General features: G+C 41.3%; 1 protein-coding gene across 1 annotated transcript in view; it reads left to right on the top strand.

The window, feature by feature from the left end:
* pitpnc1l.L (phosphatidylinositol transfer protein cytoplasmic 1 like L homeolog) overlaps window positions 1-22,052 on the top strand; it is a 114,283-nt gene extending 92,231 nt beyond the window's left edge. Inside the window, exons 4-10 of the mRNA XM_041569647.1 lie at window positions 2,725-2,732; window positions 6,491-6,562; window positions 9,739-9,831; window positions 11,382-11,537; window positions 11,870-11,933; window positions 12,860-12,946; window positions 16,998-22,052. Of these exons, the coding sequence (XP_041425581.1) occupies window positions 2,725-2,732; window positions 6,491-6,562; window positions 9,739-9,831; window positions 11,382-11,537; window positions 11,870-11,933; window positions 12,860-12,946; window positions 16,998-17,155 (638 nt within the window). The 3' untranslated portion in view covers window positions 17,156-22,052. The remainder of the gene's footprint in view (window positions 1-2,724; window positions 2,733-6,490; window positions 6,563-9,738; window positions 9,832-11,381; window positions 11,538-11,869; window positions 11,934-12,859; window positions 12,947-16,997) is intronic.
* Window positions 22,053-22,783: the final 731 nt, after the last annotated feature.

The following is a 22,783-nucleotide window of genomic DNA, read 5'->3' on the forward strand; positions in this document are numbered from 1 at the left end:
GATTTTTCGAAGTCAACCAATTGACTCCAAATAGGTTTTAGGAGGTCCCCCATAGGCTAAAACAGCAATTTGCCAGGTTTTAGATGGCGATTGGTCGAAGTCAAATTTTTAAACATAAATTTTTAATGATAAATTTTGATATTCAAATTTTTTAATTATTTTTCAAATTCGAATCGAATTTTGACTATTCCCTAGTCGAAGTACACAAAAAAATAGATCGAAATTCAAATTTTTTTCATTCGAAAATTCACCTTGACCTTTGATAAACCTGCCCCTTAATGTTTACATGATTTTCTAGTGAACTTAAGGTATAAAGATCCAAATTAAGGAAAGATCTGTTATCCGGAAAATTCCAGGTCCCGAGCATTCTGGATAACAGATCCCATACCTATACTATGTAGTTGTCACTGACCCTAGTCACCACAACAGATTGGGGCTCATTTATAAACACCGGGCAAATTTGTACCTGGGCAGTTACCCATAGCAACCAATCAGAGGTTTGCTTTCATTGCTCAACCTGCAGGTGGCTGAAAAAAGCCACTAACTGAATTCTTACCAGCAAAGACATCCCACTCAAGCCTTGTTCAGACTTAAAGCAGTAGATCACCTTTTCATTAACTTTTAGTATGTTATAGAATTGCTAAATTCTAAGCAACTTCTCAATTGGTCTTCATTTTTATTTTTTATAGTTTTTGAAATTTTTGCCTTTCTCTTTCAAATGAGGGCCACTAACCAATGCTCCGTAAGAATGCAAATTGATAGTTATTGCTACTTTATTACTCCTCTTTCTATTCAGGTCTCTCCTATTCATATTCCAGTCTCTTATTCAAATCAATGCATGGTTGCTAGCGGAATTTAAACCCTAGAAACCAGATTGCTGATTTTGCAAACTAGAGAGGTGCTGAATAAAAAGCTTAAATAACTCAAAAACCACAAATAACTAAAAATGAAAACCAATTGCAAATTGTCTCAGAATATCACTCTCTACATCATACTAAAAGTAGACTCAATTTAAAGGCAGACAACCCCTTCTTTAAATAGGTTTCCAGTTTATAATCGGTGTTGGCAGTTTAGCTGTGTTGTGATTAAAATTGGCAGTTGGCAGAGAGATTGGCCCATTGCTGGAGCGGCACCACCTGGCACTAAAATGAAAGCTCTCATTTGAATCTATATCTCTAATACTGTTTTAGCTCTGTCTTTTTCTGAAAACCTTTATCTGTCATGCCACCAGTGACTCAACACATAATTACACAGGATGAGCGCTGGGAGGGGGATACCATACGAGAGTCGTGATTAGTGCTCAGGCTGAACTTGGGGAGAGCAGCAGTCAGGGGAAAAAAGGGGGACAGGATAATCTGTGTTCTGTATTATTAGCACATTAACGTTTAATGGGGTTTTCTATCATTAATAAAGGGGAAAAGTGGGTGATTGCAGCACTGGGGTCCTAGGTTTGATTTTGGCTGCGTCTGCCTGCACCCAAGCGGAAAAAAATGCTTCTAGGTGCAGGCAGACCAGGAGTGGAAGCACAACGGGTGGCGGATTATCCACCTGCGGAGAAATGCAAGAGGAGATTCGCCATTGTCTGGTCCTGGCCTTAAGCGTCACCATGCGCGCGCTGCCTTTTTATCTGACAGATAAATGTAGTTCTTACATGTGATTTTCCTTCACTTCCTGTTTCTTCACAACATCCGACATTGCAACGTGTCGGCACCAAACGCATTGTAGAGTTCCTCTCTAAGTGTTATATCCGCCTGGAGCAAACCCGACTACTTCTGTTGGGGACCGGCAAACCGCCAACAAGGTCCGAACAGGTCAGATCAGATCTTTTCAGCTCTAATCATGACTGTTTGTGGATATTCCATAGGTTCCTGATCCAGTGCAGGACTGTAGTCCAACGTTGCACAAGTGTACATTTTGCCACAAGGGAACTTTGCAGCTATCAACTAGTGATGGGCGAATGTATTCGACAGGCGCGATTCGCCTCTGGCGCAGAAATTCGCAAAACCGCTGCGAAAATTCGCCAGCGCACGAAAACGGACACCGGCGTCCAAAAAACGGACGGCACCGTTTCGCTAGAAAATTTTTCAGCGAAACGCCCCAAATTAGCCCGTCACTACTATCAACCCATGGGTACAGAGACATGCTGCTCACTGTGCCTGAAAGTACTACGTTTAATATGTCCTACAGATGAGCTCCGTAAGGGTTTTTACTGACGAGCAGTTGTAGCTGCGCTCCCCTGCGTTCCGTTTTTGTGCGTTCAGCCGCAGGGGAGCGCAGGAATAGACGCATTACATTTTTTCCAATGGGGCTGTACTTACACAGGCGCGTGTAGGCGCCAAACGCAGGAAAAATGCAGCATGTTGCGTCTCAACCTGCGTTCGGTGCCTACACGCGCCTGTGTGAGTACAGCCCCATTGGAAAAAATGCAATGCGTCTATTTCTGCGCTCCCCTGCGGCTGAACGCAGAAAAACGGAACGCAGGGGAGCGCAGCTTCAACCGCTCGTCAGTAAGAGCCCTAAATGCTCAGCGCGGAAGCTGCAACTTGGGGCCTGGGCTGGATACTGTGTGTAATTACCCTAAGAAGAGGGGGAGAGTCCAGATACTACGACCATGAATCAAGTGCTATGATATGAGTTATGTACCAATAATCTGTTGGCCTCCTCTCTAATATGTCTTTTTTCTTTTTATATCCTGCTCCTGATTTCCTGTGGGTTCCTGCACAGAATATACAGTAAGTGTCCTGTCCTTCTGTACTGCCTTTATTGCATGTCTTTCTAAGCTCAGGTGCTTGTATTGATCAGTAGTTACTAGTCAGGAACTGCAGCACCACTGCAGAAATAAATGCTGCAAACAGAACAGTGTAGGGAACTTGTAAAGACCATCATTTAGAAGTCATTGCAGAAATTACTGTTTCATAGTCCTATTCAGTCACATTCATTAAAATACTTCTTGCTTTGCAGTTGGGCTGTTTAAAATACAAGGCCATACGGGCAAATTCACTAAGATTCGTAGTTGCGCCAGCGTCCGCTTTGCCGCACTTCGCCAGGCGAATTTTCGCCAGCGATACGCAAATTCACTAAAATCCGAAGTTGCGCTCAGGGGAAACAAAAGGTTGCGAAGTTGTTCTAGCGTAATTCGCCAGGCAAAGCTAAGTTACGCTAGCAATGCTTAATTTGCATACGGCGCCAAATTGAATTTACAATGGAGGTTTATGTAGCATCACTACACTAGCCTGGGAAACCTTCAAAACATCAAATAAAATTTTTATTTTGCCCTACACATGTGCCCACTATATAGTTAAGGTGCCATGAGTTAGGAAATGTAGGGGGGGAAGGAGGGGAGCCCCCAAAAAAATTTTCGATCTTTTTCAGCCTATCACCCATAAAAAAAGAAAAAAACGCCAGCGTTTTTTTGGGATTTCAACTTTTTTTGAAGCAATCCCTATCTACTCCATTGCACTTTGCCTGGTCTGAGGTGGCGAAGGAAGTCTAGCGTAAAAGGTAGCGTTCAGAAAAATGCGCGCGTCAGTGAATTTGCGTAGTTATGTCTATTGTGCATATTCGCCAGGCGTATGGGTGCGAAGTAACACTAGCGAATTTACGCCAGTGTCCGTTAGTGAATCGGTGAATTAACGAAAATGCGCTACGCTGGCGAATCCACGCGGGCATTAGGCGCTTCGTCGTTGAATTTGCCCCTGGAGATCAGACACACTTGTATATACAGTATATATATTTCCCTGACGAAGGTTCCTGCAGGGAACTGAAACGTTGGATTAAATAAACCTTTTCCCAAGAACATCTGAGTACTGGGGTGTTTTCTGAACAAAAATTTTTAGTGAAGCCGTATTCAGTTGTATGAAATTAAATCAAACTGTCTGTGCAAAAATGTGGGTAATTTGAATGCATGTAACTGCTTAAGGGTTCTTACTGACGAGCGGTTGAAGCTGTGCTCCCCTGCGTTCCGTTTTTCTGCGTTCAGCCGCAGGGGAGCGCAGGAATAGACACATTACATTTTTTCCAATGGGGCTGTACTTACACAGGCGCGTGTAGGCGCCGAACGCAGGAAAAATGAGGCATGTTGCGTCTCAACCTGCGTTCGGCGCCTACACGTGCCTGTGTTAGTACAGCCCCATTGGAAAAAATGTAATGCGTCTATTCCTGCGGCTGAATGCAGAAAAACAGAACACAGGGGAGCACAGCTACAACCGCTCGTCAGTAAGAGCCCCAAAACTGATTTCTGCCAACACCAAATTGGATTAGCTTGTTAAACCTTGAACTTCATAGGTAGGTGTGTCCAATTATGAGAAAAGGTATTTAAGGTGGCCAATTGCAAGTTGTGCTTCTGTTTGACTCTCCTCTGAAGAGTGACAGCATGGGATCCTCAAATGTATGCACCTGTCTAATTTTGATGCATATTTTCTGTTAATCCAATAAACTTTATGTCACTGCTGAAATACTACTGTTTCCATAAGGCATCTTATATATTAAAAGGAAGTTGCTACTTTGAAAGCTCAGCCAATGATAAACAAAGCTCCAAAGAATTAAGAGGGGTTCCCAAACTTTTTCATGTGGCTGTATATGAGACCTAAAGCATGATGTACAAAAGTCACACAGCATTACTGGGGTAAAGATGTTGGTGGAAAATACTAAGGGCTTCATGCAAAGGTACCCACTAGAATACCAAGCGATTAGGTGCCCCTGTACCTGCAGGATTAGGAGGCATTATGTACAAATGTCACACAAGTGATTCACAGGATTATGTATCAGTGAGTCTGCAGGGATATTGAGGATTAAGGGAAAATGTAACTGTAGGGTTTCAGGGGATTACATGCAGTGTTCAATTTAATTTTTATATGGCAGATATAAGCCAGGTTGTGTTTTGAAGTTGATTCTATGCCCCTCCAACCCTTAATTTCCCAGAATATCTATGCCATTAGTACTGTATTTAAATGGGTTATTCACCTTTAAATGAATTTTTAGGGCTCTTACTGATGAGCGGTTGAAGCTGCGCTCTCCTACATTCCGTTTTTCTGTGTTCAGCCGCAGGGGAGCGCAGGAATAGACGCATTAAGCTTTTTTCAATGGGGCTGTACTCACACAGGCGCGTGTAGGCGCCAAACGCAGGTTGAGACGCAACATGCTGCTTTTTTCCTGCGTTCGGCGCCTACACGCCCCATTGAAAAAAGCTTAATGCGTCTATTCCTGCGCTCCCCTGGGACTGAACACAGAAAAATAGAACGTAGGGGAGCGCAGCTTCAACCGCTCATCAGTAAGAGCCCTTAGTATGATGTAGAGCAGGGGTCCCCAACCTTTTTTGGACCGGGACCGTTGCCAAATTTTTTTTTTTTTTTTTCGAGGACCGGGGGTCGGGGAGGGGTCGGCGGGAGTTGGCAACAAATTTGGACGTGCCATCCGATTCGTCGCGTCACGTTTTTGCGCACTGGGCTCGGCGGAGTGTCCAAGGCCCGGTTCTGGCCTGCGGCCCGGCGGTTGTGGACCCCTGATGTAGAGAGTGATATTCTGAGACAAGTTTTTATCACTTATGTTTTTGGGTCATTAAGCTAATTATTCAGTAGCTCTCCAACTGGAATTGGAACTGGTTGCTAGGGTCCAAATTACCTTACAAACTCTGCACTGATTTAAATTGGAGACTGGAATATGAATAGGAGAGGGCTCGAATAGAAGGATGAGTAATACAAAGCAGCCATAACAAAAAAAATTTGTAGCATTTGTTTTTGGATGGGGTCAGTGACCCCATTTGAAAGCTGGACAGAGTCAGAAGAAGAAGGAAAATCATTCAAAAAAGGAAAAAATGAAGACCAATTGAAAAGCTGATTAGAATTAGCCATTCTATAACGTACTAAAAGTTACTGTAAAGATGAAAAATCCCTTTATTAGGATATGTCCCCCCAGTTACAGTTTCTACTGACCTGTAGGCCCCCAAATGCTCCATGTGCTCCAACTTCATAGCCATGACAAAGTTCCTCCGCATCTAGAAAGCTGCTGGCTCATCATCCTTGAGTACGAGGGCCAGATTTAGAGATGATGGGACCCAGGGCTATGCTGGAGGAGAAAATATATGTAAACAAGAAGGTGCAACTTACACTTGAACGAAAACCCTGAGCATTCTATTCAGCTGGGGGACCACAGGTTAGACAACCCTGATGTAGAAACTGAAAACCTGGTGGTGAGGACCCAATCTTATTGCCCACTCTGCCCTCCACTATAACTGGCTTAGACTGATATAAGAAACCACTTCTGAATCCTGTATCTTCTAAAAGCCCAGTGCTATGTATTCAAGCATGGAGTATTTCAGTAGTATCCTAGGAGTTGTGCAAGGCCTGCTTGAAGAACTCACCCTACAACCATGTGGTTGACCTTATTATAATTGAAAGCAGTGGACAGTTGATTATAGCTTCTATTATTACGGCATTAATTATCACAAAAGCGCTCATGCTTTGCTCTTTTTGTTTTTTCATTTTTCTTCTAGTGCTCATTTCTGCCAAAGTTTCAGATTCGAATAGAAACGAAGTTTGAGAATAACAATGGAAGCAATGCCCAGGTAAGAATATAATCATTGTTTGTACAGGTATGGGACCTGTGATCCCCAATGCTCCGGACCTAATAATCGCTTTTTCCGTCACTTGGGTTTCCATACCTCAAGTCTACTAGAAACATGAAATAAACCCAATAGGCTGGTTTTGCTTCCAATAAGGATTAATTATGTCTTGGTTGGGATCAAGTACAAGCTACTGGTTTATTATTACAGACAAAAAGGAAACCATTTTTATAAGTTTGGATAAAATGGGAGACGGCCCTGTCCTTAATTTGCATGTGCAAATTAGGGTTCGGATTCGGTTAGGCCGAATCCGAATTCTGCTGAAAAAGGCTGAATCCTTAACCGAATCCTGGATTCGGTGCATCCCTAACATGAACCCTATGATCTAGGGAAATGATTTATAAATGACAAGGATCAGAGCATCCCAACCCATGGCCTTTCTAGGCCTTTCTATTCCGGGGGATGCCTATGTATTGCCTATATTTCTTGGCTTAAATTCTTTTTTTTTTTTTACCCGTTTCCATTAGTCATATACAATTACTGTCTAATTATGCATTTGAAATTATAAGCCACTAAAGTAAAGCAAAGGGCACATTTAAATCAAATTGACTTTATGATAATGGAGTGCTCCAAGCAAATGACATTGTGAATTAAGGTCTTTAAGTAACATTTTTAGAATACATTTTGCTCATTATCCTTGTCATGAATTCATTGCCTGCTTCCCTCTGACCTCTCTCTCCTGTCACAACTGGTCCAGATATGTAAAAATAGAAATAGGATTTATATATACAGTATAATGAGGAATGAATATGCAGAGGGCAAATATCACTGAAAAGGGGGTGCTGGTTGGATCTCCTTTAAAGGGATGGTTCACCTTTAAGTTAACTTGTAGGGGCCCATTTACTAAGGGTCGGAGTGAATTTTCAAATTCAAAAACTTTGAATTTCGAAGTAATTTTTGCCTACTTCGACCATCGAATAGGCCAAAATTCGATTTGAATTGAAAATACTTCACAAATCCGACCATTCGAAAATCAAAGTACTGTCTCTTTAAAAAACTTCGACTTCGACACTTCGCCACCTTAAACCTGCCGAATTGCTGTTTAGCTTATGGGGGAACCTCCTATAACCTATATGAGCCGTTGGCTAAGTTTTGAGAAGTCAAAGGTTTTTTTGTAAAATCGTACGAAGTTCAATTGAACGATTCGAATGACTTTAATTTAGCGGAAAAAACCTTCGACTATCATACTACACCTATTCGATGGTCGAATTTCGACGTTTTTTCACTTCGAAATTCGACCCTTTATAAATCTGCCCCTTAATATGTAATAGAATAGCTAATTCTTTTACACAAGTTTATAACAGGTATGGATGTTTTAACATATAAAATAATTTGGATTTCATGTTTAATTTAAAAAGGACTTTTATTATACAGATTTTTATGTCTGGGTGACAGGTCCCCTTTAATCATGTAAGAGAAAGGAAAATCAGTAATGTTTGGGGCAGAAAGGGGCACACACCTGCAGCACAGAATAGTGACTATGGCTGCATAATGAGGTTTTCTTGGGAGTTCTACAGGGAATTGATTATGGAATATGTTCTATTTGCTTGTGACTCAATCTCTGGAGTCGCATGGAAAATTAGAGCATTTTTACAGGCTGTTATGAGATCCCACCCCCTCAGGGCAGGCCACACCCCTCCAACCATTGGTAAGCCATATGCCCTTCAATATATTAAAAAAAAACATTATATTTCCCTCCCTGGTCTGCATCTCATTTCTGAGCCCAAGAAAAAAGACAGAGGTAAGATAATATTGATGCACAAATGGAATACACATTTATGTTTGCCAGTGCATGGGCCTTTTTAAATCACAGGAGATGGTGGACGTGTTTGTTCAGAACGAGCGAAGATTATTTCCTTTGCAAAATGGAAAATCCAAATCTAAACGATAGTTATTTGCATGCGTGTGTCGTCAAATAGATTGTGCAGGCGGCTGAAACCTAAGGCCTTCAGCTTGCTGAGATCACATGGCAAAGCCTTGGAAGGGGCACGATCTGTAATTTAGGATATGTTGGTAGCCAAGGTTAATCGGCACAAAAATCAGCCCAGTTAAACCATCTAAATCCTTCCACCTGTTCCACGCTGTATTGGCTGATATGCTCATCAACGAATAATAGAACATTTGATTGTTAGGATGTTTTAATAAATACAGTATAATATGTGTTTATGGCAAGCAGGTAATATCTTGGTATAACTCCTGGATTGGTTTTGCAATATGGAAGTCCCTTATATGGATAAATAACCAGGTGTATCCTATGTTTAGGACCATCACACATACAAATAAACAGTAGCATAGAGTGGGTATCATCCACAATAAACTGAAACAAAAAAGTGAAGAATATTTTAGATGCCCAAAAGAAAGGATCTGCCAGAAGGCGGTCTAAAGGCATCTAAAAAATTGTTATTTATGGAGATGTCGGCACATCCATAATTCCTGGACTTGTAATTGCCAATGGTGATGTGTTAGGAGGTGCGGATAACATAAACATTGTGTATCCTATGTGAAGAAGTTCTTACAAGGACTAGAGACAAATATGGAGAGGAGCACAGGGTTCCTGCAGTTGGAGGCAGGAGGTGGACAGCCAGTAGGTACCTGCCATGGCTTATAACAAAGGAAGACCAAGCAATAGGCTGAATTGCAAAGTTTCATGCTCAGGCCCGGATTTGTGGAGAGGCCACCAAGGCCTGGGCCTAGGGCAGCAGGATTTAAGGGGGAGGCATGCTGCCCAACCAGCGCAGGAGATACAATAGTTTTTTTAAATTTCCCGTGCGCCAATCCCCATTGCTCCGGTCCCGATGATGAAAATTTGAGAGAATAAAGGAGAGGGGACTGGGGCAACAAACGACAGCAGGCCTAGGGGCACCGGCTATGTAAATCCAACCCTGATCATGCTACCGGCACCGAGTGCATGAGTTATGTATGTAGACCAACCCATGAGGAGCTCAGTGATGTTTCCCAGGATATTCCAGAAGTCATTCTCAGCTGTTAACCAGTAGAAGAGATCTAAACACTTCTATAGCCCTTGTGCATAATGCCCACTCTGTATAAGCATATTAGTGCCTAGATGCTACATATACAGTAATAATGTACTTCTCTCTCATTCTGGGCTCATATCACAGGTGTTTAGAGACAAGCCAACCCCAGAGGAAGACGTTTGCTTTGTAGACATCGCTGCTGATGACATCACAGAAGGGTATTACAAGAAGTCAGAGGTACACAACTTTTCCTTGACATTTGTTCAAGTAATTATTTCTTATGGCTGCTAAATAGTTGAAAAAATATTGGAAAGTAAATGTTGACTATGGACGTTATTGTGGGAGTTAGAGCAGAAGCTAAAACTACTGGGTTGGGTTAGGCAGGAGATGCAAAATGTATTAAAGGAGAACTAAAGCCTAACTAAAGAAATAGCTAGAAATGTTGTACATTATGTTGTTGGCTTCTGTACCAGCCCAAGGCAACCACAGCCCTTTAGCAGTAAAGATTATGTCTCCAAAGATGCCCCAGTAGCTCCCCATCTTCTTTTCTGCTGATTCACTGCACATGCTCTGTGCTGCTGTCACTTACTGAGTTTAGGGACCCACTCACAATATACAGTACACATAGAATAGAAATGTCACAATATAAGGCTGATTATTAATTAAAGGGGAAGTAAAGTCTAAAATAAAATAAGGCTAGAAATGCTGTATTTTGTATACTAAACATAAACATGAACTTACTGCACCACAAGCCTAATCCAACAAATGATTTATGCTTTCAAAGTTGGCCACAGGGGGTCACCGTCTTGTAACTTTGTTAAACATCTTTACAAGACCAAGACTGTGCACATGCTCAGTGTGGTCTGGGCTGCTTAGGGGTCATCATAAATTATCAAAACAGCACAAGTCAAATAATATCTGCCAGAAGCGGATACAGCAAGACTGATTAATAATCAGAATATGCAGACTGCACTGGGTCCTGTGTTGTCATGTAATCTAATGTGGATTTTATAGTTTTTGTATTGTTTAATACAAACTTTCTCCAATTCTACAGAACCAGTGGCTGCAGCAAAATAATCCTCCAAATAGAATCCTAGTTTATCTGTTTAAATCTGGCTCCATGATCTTTGTCCCTGCAGCTGGAGTTGGAAACATTAAAGGGGACGTAAAGGCAAAAATAAAATCCAATACAAATCTCTACAGAGTCACCACCTGCTGTACAGGGAAACAAACAAAGCTGCTTGAGTTCTGCATGGCTGGGAAGTAAGGCGGGGGCTCCCCCTGCTGTTCATAAGACTGTTTCCCTGCAGAGCAGTTAGGGACCATCTGACAATTCCTATCCACAGCAGTAAATAAAGGGAGAATTTCTCTGCATACAATCAGGTTTCTTATAAAAACAGTACACCTTTTTAAATGAAAGTATATTGGTTTCTATTTCATTAAAGAAAGTAAAAATGGGATTTTATTTTTTTGCCTTCACATGCCCTTTACATGGCAGCACAGAAACCAGTGCAATTAGCATCAGAATTTAATAATCAGCCCTGTAGCATCAGCTTATATTACAGACCAATCTCATTTTCAGACACTTTCCAAGATGGTGTAGGGCTTAGTCTCCTTTAAAAGTACAGTTTGACAACCCATCTAAAAAAACCCATATCTTGGCCTTTATCTGCCAGTTTATTCTTCGATGTGTTGTGTCTTCCTCTGGATCTCTATTAATTATATTTGTGTACAGCTGATGTCTTCTCACGTTAGCAACTTCCTAACTCTCATTTCCATTCCATTAGGATCTCCGCAGTTTCCATTCAGTGAAGACAGGTCGGGGGCCACTGCTAGATAATTGGCGAGAGACATCAGAACCCATTATGTGCTCATATAAGCTGGTGGCAGCCAAATTTGAGGTTTATGGGTTTCAGTCTAGAGTAGAAAGCTTTGTCCATAAGGTAAGCTGTAAAACGTATTATTCCTTACTGTTTCACTATAGTAACGTCACAGTGCAAGGGAACAACTGGACTTACCAGTGCACATTTTAATGTCATAATAACAGTAGTAGCATCCAGTTGATGAAGCTATGGACTAGTGGGTGCAGGAGCTGCTATTTTCTGCATGACGTTCCAAGTGTAATTTGCCAGTTCTCAAGTCATTATTTTTATTACATTATGGCTGGTGTGTATTATTATAATTCGTTCAATATGACACTAGCAATTTCCAGGAGTCTGCTTTAGATTGTCCATTAAACCATAATATAAAGCGATTTTTCTCTTTTTTTCTCCAGAATATCAGAGACATTTTACTTGCAGGACACAGGCAGGCAGTAACCTGGATGGATGAATGGTATGGTAAGTAGACGCAGTGAACAGTTTGGAATATCTTGTACAGAACTGGGGACCTGTGATCCAAAAGGGGGTATTTTTTTCCAGAAAAGTGGTAACCCTAGCTTAAGCCTATCCCATGGACTCTGGTTGCATGTCAGTGTTTTTTTTTTTTTACTCCATTCCTAAATCAAGCCTCATTCAGATCATCATAGCCTTAGCTTTACCCACTTTCCATAAAGTCCATTTATTTTGCCTCCAAGAATCTATAATTATCCAACAATCCAAGAAATTGCAGCCGTCATCCCAGAATTTTGTTCATGCCTGTCCCTATTGACTGCCTCTGCCCATCTACTTGACGGGTAAATACAGCTTCTTTGGCAAAAAATTGTGCAGGTCGGAGTTGAACCGTGTTCTTGAGTGATACCCACTTACCTGCTGCTGCCATAGGCCTAGCATGTCCTACTGAAGTGAATGAGGAGTTGCTTGTACAGAGAGGTGGCATTGTTCTCTTTGAGAGGATATTAACAATCCCATGCACTTAATATTGAGATACAATTGTGCTGGTGACTCTGAGGAACTCATGATTTTGGCAGATGGAAAGCTGAGCTTCAAGTCTCCACTGCTGGCCATAGTTTAGTGTTTGATGATTGTCTGGCTGAGCAATAGACTGAGCAATAAGCTATCATTGTTGGGTAATAGTTTGGTGCAGTAATTTGCACTGGACTGTGATGTCCCAGGAGAACCCCTCAACCACCTCACTGCTGCTGAATTCCGCTGTAGATCAACTTACTTCTCACCAAAGGTATCTTCACCGGGATTTGCTTTGTAGCCAGTGGAGCCCCAGACTTTATTTGTCTGACATAATTAAATATGATCAAAACAGCTTTAATCCCAAGAAATGCAAAAACATTTCCAGCTTCTTATGGCTTTGGTCTATCTGCTTGTTTTAGGAATGTCTTTGGAGGATGTGAGAAAATTTGAGAAGAAACTTCAGGAGGAGACAAATTGCAAAGTGAATTCTCAGAAGAAAGCGCAAGGTATGGATCTTTTTGAATTCAAGCAAATATTCTCCAACAGTAGCAGTTAAGATCAGATACTGCTCCGCCTTCTGACATGTTACTCCAAATTTTGGTGGTAAACTGTGGGATGTGTAGGAATCTGTCACAATTTGGTACAACATAAATTAGGAGGGGGAGAGGTATGAAGCCCAGAAGGGTCTAAAGCAGTGATCCCTAACCAGTGGCACACGAGCAACATGTTGCTCACCATCCCTTGGATGTTGACCTCAAAGCAGGTGCTTGTTTTTTAATTCCAGGCAAGTTTTGGTTGCATGAAAACCAGATGTACTGCCAAACAGAGCCTCCTATAGGCTGCCTGTAAACGTAAGACACGAGGTATGGAAGACTTCCTCTTAAACAGTTGAAGTTTATTGCTTTGACTCCTTCATAATAGGTAGACCTTTTCTGCTCACCTCTCCCTAACAAAGACTGCTGCCCCTTCCTCCACCACCACCACCAGAATGGCCACACATTTCCTGTTCTCTTTTATTCCCTTCACAGTTTAACTTATGACTCACTGCCACCTAGTGGCCAAACTAATTATATATTAACCATCACTAAACAATTCATATTTCACCCCCCACAAAGGGGCTACCAGATAACCGATCAAAGCCCTTATTTGGCACCCCAGGGACTTTTCATGCATGTGTTGCCCCCCAACTTTCTAAATTTGATTGTGGCTAAGGGGTAAAAAAAAAGCTTGGGGACCCCTGATTTAAAGCTTTCCTCGCTCAGGCCCTCATGCCCAAGTTTACATGGAGTCTGCAGAATATGAATACATCTCTAATGGTTGAAAAACACCACCAGAGAATACATCCAGAATGCCGTGAGCTTTTAAATCAAACTCAAAACTAACAATAAAGGGTGGCTAACACTTATCTGCACATTTACATTCTCTTGAACCGATTAGGCCCTGGACACAAACGTTTTTCCACTGCGTTTTTTTTTAAAAAGCTGACCACTGCGTAAATACGCTAGCGTAAGTGCCATTGCCTAAACTTGAAACCACTAAGTGTATTTACACAGCGGTCAGCTTTTTTAAAAAACGCGGTGCAGAACGTGCTGAAAAATGGGGCCGTAGACAACTAGAGTCCGAAAACATACTGTATAATTTCCCACCCAACATAATGGACTCAAATGACCAAACTCTTTATTTATACAAAACTTTCTGGCAGTTTGCTTATCTAAAGGAACATATTTATTGAAATATAGGGGGAAAAGAAGGCTATGAAAATGGGTGTATCTAGTAAGCAGAAAGAAGAGAGGGAATACTCTATGTCCTAAAGTTACTCTATGTCCTGAAGTTGCCAATGAACTACAGCCACCAGAATGTGGTCTATAAACAAACCCTGGAAGACAACATACTGGCAGTCATAGTATAGGGTTTCTGGTCATATAATGAGATGCCAGATGAGTACTAAACAGAGTTTTGATGAGCAGTATGATCCCCTTACCTTCTTAAAATAGCTCTTAGAAGAACTAAGGGAGACTATAAGGTAGAGCAGAACAAGATGCTGTAGGAAGCCTGTTTTCCTAAAGACAATTTTCAGCTCTCCATAAAGAGGTGATTGTAGAAGAATTGTAAAATTCTTTATTATAGGAGGCCGATGGTTCCGTTAATCTTTATTACCACTTTGGGCAGAGAGAGATGTGTCATATAAATGAAAGAGAAATTATATCAGTGTGACGAATACAAGTTTTGCCTCATATTTCGTTTAATACAATATTAACAACTGCTGTAGCAGGAGGGAATTTGCTCTTTGGGGATAGAAAGCTTCTTACTGTGGTCTCACATTATCATCTGGTAGTAACAGGATATCCTGTTTGTTAGTCAGTGTTGACTGTGTATACATAGAGATTGGTAGGACTAGCTGATCTGGGAAGGGTTAGCACATGGTATATTTAGACATATCCTGTTACAGTTGGAAGGAGAAGAGGATTACAGTAGGATCCTACAGGCAGAAAGCCAAGGTTAGCTAGGTTGCATTTGTTTGTATTAATATATCAGTTAACGTAACAGCCGTCAACAAAAAAAAGACTGTGTTTTGCAAGTGCCTTTCAGAAAAGTAACTTATAGTGTCGGGATTGTAAGCTCCTGAGGCTCAGCTTTTGCCAAAATGCCTTCAGGAATGGAAAGTGAGCCTGCTGCTGGGAAGATGACATCTGGTGCGTGTTACAAATCTGAAATAGTTGGAGAGCCAAAGACACAGCCTTTAGCACCTTTAGAGCCAAGGCAAAAGCCTGGGGGTGAAAAACAAGAGGCAAAAATGAAGGGTATTATATATTACAAATATTAGCATTATTGACACAACTGTATCTGCCCTGCTCAGGGTTTCCTAATGTTATGATATTTCAGAATAAACGTGGTAATATGAAATTTTAAAGACTGACTGCCTCACTTCAGTAAGATTCTGTTTCTAGTGGTTTTTGGTGTGCAGTATTATCACATAGCTTATTTTTTGTGTTTTAAGCTCTTGGAAATTACAAACTTTCTAAATAAGGTTTATTAATAATGCTGTACTATTTCTAAAATATCATGTTCTTCTTCATTATCCCCCTCTCATCAATTTGTCTCTCTAGATGCAGGAGTTGGAGATACATTTTGACTGAAGTTAGGTTTAAGGGATACGGTCATGGGAAAACATGTTTTTTCCAAAATGCATCAGTTAATAGTGCTGTTTTAGCAGAATTCTGCACTGAAATCCAATTCTCAAAAGAGCAAACAGATTTTTTTATATTCAATTTTGAAATCTGACATGGGGCTAGACATATTGGGGCTCATTTGTTAACACTGGGCAAATTTGCCCATGGGCAGTTACCTATAGCAACCAATCAGTGATTAGCTTTCTAAAGACAGCTGCTAGTAGAACAATGAATGCAGCAATCTGATTGGTTGCCATGGGTTACTGCCCATGGGCAAATTTGCCCAGTGTTGATAAATGACCCCTATTGTCAGTTTCCCAGCTGCCTCCACTCATGCGACTTGTGCATGCACTTTAGAATGGAACTACTTTCTGGCAGGCTGTTATCTCTCCTACTTAATGTAACTGAATCAGTCTCTGTGGGACTTAGCTCTTACTATTGAGTGCTGTTCTTAGATCTACCAGAGAGCTGTTATCTTGTGTTAGGGAGCTGATATCTGGTTACCTTCCCATTGTTCTGTTGTTTGGCTGCTGGGGGGGTAAAGGGAGGGGGGTGATATCACTCGAACTTGCAGTACAGCAGTAAAGAGTGACTGAAGTTTATCAGAGCACAAGTCACATGACTGGGGGAAGCTGGGAAACTGACAATATGTCTAGCCCAGGTCAGATTTCAAAATTGAATATAAAAAAATATGTTTGCTCTTTTGAAAAAGGGATTTCAGTGCAGAATTATGCCTATATAACTATGCACCACGGATCGCTTCTTTTCCGGCTTTCTTCAAATTTCCCGGGGCAGACGCATGTGCAGTAGAATGAAAAAGCCGACTTTTTACGCAGCCGCAAGAAGAAGCCGGAAGAGAAGCGATCCGTAGTGCTCCCTGGAATAACCCCGGGCCGGTGCAGTTTTCTGTTGATAGAAGCACCAGCCTGGGGTTTCAGGTAAGTCAATACATTTAGTGATGGGTGCCTAAAGTTTGGCACCCCCATGCTAAACGACTTCTCCTTTAAGTTTTTCAAGGTTAGTTTATTATGCTCCGAAGCTGTTAAAAGTCTGAATCTGAAAATACTCCAGCTAAAACCTGTCAATGTCAGAGGTCCCTTTAACCATTTTAAGATGTTTTTTGCCTTCATGATTTATGGGTGTTTTACACTGGTTTGCGCTCAAAAACTCAATAAATTCAGGTATTCGAGGTTTTTTAGCCTATAAACTAAGATACATTCGAGTTTTTCTCAACAATTGCATTCAATTGAGATTTTTTTCATAAATAAGCATAAATTTGAGTTTGTTTAAATTATGTTTATTCGAGGTAGAAAAAAAACCTCACAAAATCGACCTTTAATAACTAACCCCCCTTTAACGTTATTTTGTGATTTTCCTTTTTTTATAGATTCCAAGAATGACACTTTGGTGAACATTGGGGGTGGAAGACATTCAATCAGCCGATCTACGTCATGGAACAATGGAACGGAGCCATGTTCTTATGCAGCAACCAATGGATCAGCAGACATAAAGCCACGCCACAGATTGCCTTCAGCCCCTGAATAGTGTTCGTCAAGGAACTGAAATGTTCAAACAGACATTTCATAGAAAATGTCCATGGTGAAGACACTGTTGTCTTCACAATTTACAAAAATGTCGGCATTACATGGCCGATGAGATATGTTCTGTGGTTTACCTTCTGCATAGCAAAGTAACTTTCTCCAGAAATGAGAGGACCAAAGGACTTTTGAGTTGCCAATGTACAGATATATTTATGGTATGAAAGAGTATACGGTGCATTATATATTGGATATGTGGAGAATACCTATTGGGTTCATATTTAGAACTAAAACTTTTTTTCCGGATTAATAATCACCTGGAATGGTTAGAGAAAAGATTAGGGTCAAGGGCTTGGTTTAGGGATGGACCATGAGCTGTTCTCATTTGCATGCCACTACCCAGAACCCCTGGTCTCAGTAGAAGCTCTTGTTTTGCTGCCGCAAAGCACGTTGTCCCTAAAAGACAGGACCATGCTTGTGTTTTTCTTCTTAGCAGTACTTCTTACGGTGGAGGGTTTGTAATCCCTTTTTGTATCTTGTATATATCTATATATATATCTAGAACGTCGTCTTCAGTAATGGCACAAACAAGGGTGGGAGTCGAAACGACCGATATTGAAAACGCAGTTCTCAAAAGAGCACAACTTCAGCGGGTGATTATATTGGCTGGTATTTACTTATATGTCACAGAACATAGGAAATCCTCTTTATAGAATCTGGTGCAAAACGAAGATACGTTTGTGGGACTTTACTGTCTATAGGGCTCTACTAATGTGATGTCAACAAATGTGCATTTGTGTGTGCATATAAATAGCTCAAGGGAACACAAAGAGAAACCTCCACACTCCTGGGCCTTAGTGGAACAATGCTTTCCTGGTTACGATGCATTGTTCTTTCCCCTGCACTAAAGCACTGGTGTTCCGGAAACCGCATGTACAGCCTTGTTCCACCTACTGGTGTTGGTGGAGCTTCAAACACAACACATGTTTGCGTTCTGCGTGTTTGGAGCACATTTATTAGATCTTCAAGTGCCAAGATCGGTGCACATGAGCTTCAGCAGTGCCTGTGGGTTTGAATCCATGTTGACTCCAACTTGGGTACAATAATTATAGAGTACGTCCAATTATGCTAATAACGCATGCTCCACCCATGCAAAATCAAACACAAAATGCTCCTTTAACCTCATAGAAACCTTACCACCTTTAGACCACTTAGTCTTTTACTTTTGGATCCATTAAAATTGCAGCCACCTTGTAGTATGGATAAAGTAATGGCAGTGTATATGTTCTGTAAAATTCGGTGCAGTTAGTTCTATTTTTGAAGTTATAGATATACATATATTTTAAGTGGTTGTTTATATCTGTGGTTTTTCCCACCATCCAGATGACAAGCTATTAAGGTGTCATGGGAGAGACACATTATATTTTCATTCAATATTTTTTCATTCTATGGAAATATGAAGTACGGTATATTGATATTGCTGTGGCCGACCTTATACATTGTTGTACAAATGGCTTTGTTTTATTTGAGCTGCATCCGTCCTTCTTAGCTCTTCCTAAAGTCAGTGTGATACAACCAGTAGGATGGACTGGTGACCAATGGGTTGCGACTAAGGTCTTAAAGGGAATGGATAGCTTCAGGCCCGGATTTCTAATTGTGCTGCCCCTAGGCCAGTGGGTCCTCGCCCCTCCCCCGCGTGCAAGAGCCCTCCCCTGAAGTCCCTCTTCCCTCGCGAGTAAGCGGATGCTCCAGTTTACGATGGATGACTGGGAATTACGAGCACAATAAAGTTAAAGTGTTGGGCATCCCCAGTGCTCCTGAAAAAATTAGAATGCGGCTGGATGGCATGCCGCCCCCTAAAATCTTGCCGCCCTAGGCCTGGGCTTTTGCCACAAATCCGGGATTGGATAGTTTATAGTAGCCCCAAAAAAAATCTAAATAAATAAGCTGGAGGAACATGGAAAGTGTCCAAAGTTTCTTCCTACAGGATTATCCCTCAATCAACCAACAATATTTTTGAGTATAGTTTTCCATTCAGTTTACTTTATCTTTTCTTCGACTCTACTGCTGAATGTCAGCTCCGCTGCTCAGTTTTTTTTTAGCTAACTACTTATTCCTGCAGTAATGGAAAAATGCGGTTGTACAAGCTCCATAATATTACAGAACAATGTTATTTTCCATGAAGACTAAAAGGAAATTGCTAAAGCCCGTTGCATATAAATGAGGCTTGAGATGGCGTTTTCTACTCTGCATTATATTTTAATGCATTGGAGTGGAAATCATAAAAGTGCGGTAATTATACTTTAGAGCTGTAACCCATGGCAACCTATCGCAATTAGCAATTAGCGGCGATCTGTTGACTGCAGTAAGACTGATGATTAAGGCAAAATTCTGATTGGTTGCTATGAGTGAGCACTAAGGTTGTTGTTATATTATCACAAATATGGGACTGCTCGACTAAATACCACCGGATCAGAATATGATGTGGAACAGGACCAATAACTAAACAATGTCAAGCTCTTTGTCTTCAAGAATAGGACTTGTTTATAGTCAAAGGTGGCAGCCACGTACCCAACAAAGGACTAAAGACATTTCATTTGGATAGATTTCAGCTAGTTCAAATAAAGGGCCCCTTGAGCTTAAAAGGTATTTGTACCTTGTATTAGAGTAGTAAAATTAGAGCTTTTTAGCCTTTGATATAAATAAATTGAATAGCCTCACAGCAAGGGTTGCCACCCGGCCGGTATTTTACCTCCTAGCCGGTAAAATACCTGCCGGGGCCGGTATTACAAATTTACCGGCAATGTAGCTGCCGGTAAATTTGTAATACATTTAAAAGGAGCCCTCGGCCTGCCCCCAATCCCCTGTAACATCCCCTGGAACTTACCTTTACTCTGACTCCTTCTAGCCTCCGTGATGTCCGTGTCGTGGCCCCGCCCCTTTTGACATCACGGCCTGCCCCTTTTGACGTCAAGGCCCACCCCTTTGTGTACCCGCCCCCCAGCAGCCGGTAAAAGATGTTTAAAAAGGTGGCAACCCTACTCACAGCAGTACAAGTGGTTCTGTAATTCACTGGGTAATTCTCTCTCCTTGATATGATGATATCCCTAACAATTCTCCTTGAGGACAGGTTTGAGTGCCCTCCAAGTCCTACCCCTAGGAAGCCATGTGGTGATATCTTGCACTGATGAGATCTCACATGATCAAACCAGGGGGCAGATTCACTTAAGGGCGAAAAGTCACCAGCGAACGCTTTGCACCCATCGCTACACTTCGCCAGGCAAAAATTCACTCAGACAACGCTAATTCACTTAAGTATGGAGTTTCCTCGTGGACGCCGAACACTGGTGTCTTTTTGCTAGCGTTTTTTCGGCAATGCGAGCAATTCAAAGCCTAGCGCAAATTCGCTAGAGGTATTGCGCTCAGGTTAATTTGCATACGGAGGGAAATTTCAAGTTGAATGGATGTACAGTATATGTTGCAGCAAATTACATTTCCATTTTTAATTACACAAGTCCAGGGAAGCTTAATAAAGACAATAGAGTTGTTATAATGCCCTACACATGAGCCCACTGTATAGTTTATGTTCCAAATACATGGGGGAACCCGATGAGCCAAAAAAAAATTTTTAGAACTTTTGCTGACTATCACTCTGAAAAAAGAAAAAGACGCCAGCGTTTTTTGAACTTTGATGCTTTTTCCACTCACAGAATATGATGTAAGTGACAGAAGATTGAGAAAAATCTATGCATTTCGCCTGGTCTGAGGTGGCGAAGTCAAGTCTGGCGAAAGAGTTAACGTTCAGTAAAATTCGAATTTTTTGTGAATTTGCAGAGTATCGTTCATTGCCAGAGCAAATTGTCTCTTGGCGATAGAGTGCGAATAAGCTCCAGCTTCTATGTCTCTCACTAGGGAATTGTTAGTAAATTTATGAAGTCCCTGCGGGCGTTAACGCTGGCGAAATTATCATGCCACTTCGCCCTTTAGTGAATCCTCCCCCAGGTTTCTGCAAGTTTGGATTCATGGTTCTGAATTTTAAGGCCTCGTTAAATCAGTGGTTTTGGAAACCCAGAACATAAAGTAGTAATAAGCTTGTCTCTGGTTTTAAGGCAGTTGTATGTGTGTATCATGGGGCAAATAAACACCTTCTGTTTTAAGAAGGAAATGTGCACATTTAGTGCACAAAATAAACAATGCTTCAATACATTACTAAAAAAAATGGAAAATAAAACCAAAATTAAAATGTCATTTTTCAGCCCATTGGCATACTATAAATTTTTATTGTCTCGAAGGACAATGAAAGCCGTACGGCCAACTCCTGCTTTACTGTTTCAGTGCAGCTATGAAATCCACGGCGTTACCTCTTTCAATAGAAGCCATGACAGTGATGCAGTTCAGCCCACGGCTTAAGATTGACTGTAGGGGTTTGATGAAAGTGACTGTAGGGGTATGATGAAAGTAGGGTAATGCAGAAAGGAATTTATTTTAGGGCATACCAGCTTGAAATCATTTGATGTTATTTTAAGAAGGACCAAAATGTGACTTGTTGTTTTGACAAGCAGCCATCTTGTAAGAGAGTCTACGGTGGCTGCCTGGGAACACTAGTTCGGAAGAGGTTGGTTGCATGGAAACAAAGTCTCGAAACGTAGTGATTAACATATCCCCATTTATTCCACTAATGAAGTCCATTTGGTTTGCATAGTCCTAAAAGTAGATATAAGATGATAATGATCACTGCCGGTGCAAGAGCTGTTAGGGAAAATAAGCCCCAGAACTCACTGCCGTATCTTATTCTGCAGGAAGAGAATTCCGACTTAAGGGCGCTACCTCTTCCGTAACATTTTGTAGTGGTTTCGGTTTCGTTTTTTAAGGTCTTTGTACAAATAAAAAGCCCAGTTACTGAACGACTTTATTTGATGCCTTTTATTCCAATTAAAGCCTCTGCTAAGACTCATCGGTAAAATCTTCAGAAAACCGCTCTCAGTGCAAACGCCTTTGAAAAAAAATGTCATTTGTCATGCCACACGTCTGAAATGTTCCATTTCACCCGGGGGAGTCTCCGTAGAATCTACAGGTTCCCTACAGACAATTTTAATTAATCTTCTAGGGGGAATTTAGTCCGTTCATAAGTAGGGATTTATTTGTCTATGAATATTCAGCGGATCATACTCGCAGATGTTATGCTACACGGAGAACCTTATTGCACCCCATGCTTGGGTTTATTAGTAAAGTGAAATATCATCCATTAACCTCAAAGATAGGGAGAGCTGCCCCTGGTGGGAGAAAACAGTTAAGAAAAAGGAATTAATGAAGAAGTAGAAGAGCCAGGGGCGTAACTATAGAGGAAGCAGACCCTGCGGCTGCAGGGGGGCCCAGGAGGTATAGGGGCCCCACGAGGCCCTAATTCATATACAATTTCAATAAATATTGGAGAAGCAAGTCAACCTCTAAACATTTTGGGGGCCTGAAAAATAATTTGCTGTGGGGCCCAGTAATATCTAGTTACGCCACTGCGAAGAGCCCTGCTTTGTAGCAGTCGATAGGTCTGAGATAAGCTTATCCCTCAAACATGGACGTAGGCTTGTGTTCAGCAAGAAACATTTGGAACTTCTTAATGCACACCTGAATAATATGG

This window comes from Xenopus laevis, chromosome 7L (genome assembly GCF_017654675.1).
Source record: "Xenopus laevis strain J_2021 chromosome 7L, Xenopus_laevis_v10.1, whole genome shotgun sequence".
In the NCBI taxonomy this organism is placed as follows: Eukaryota; Metazoa; Chordata; class Amphibia; order Anura; family Pipidae; genus Xenopus; species Xenopus laevis.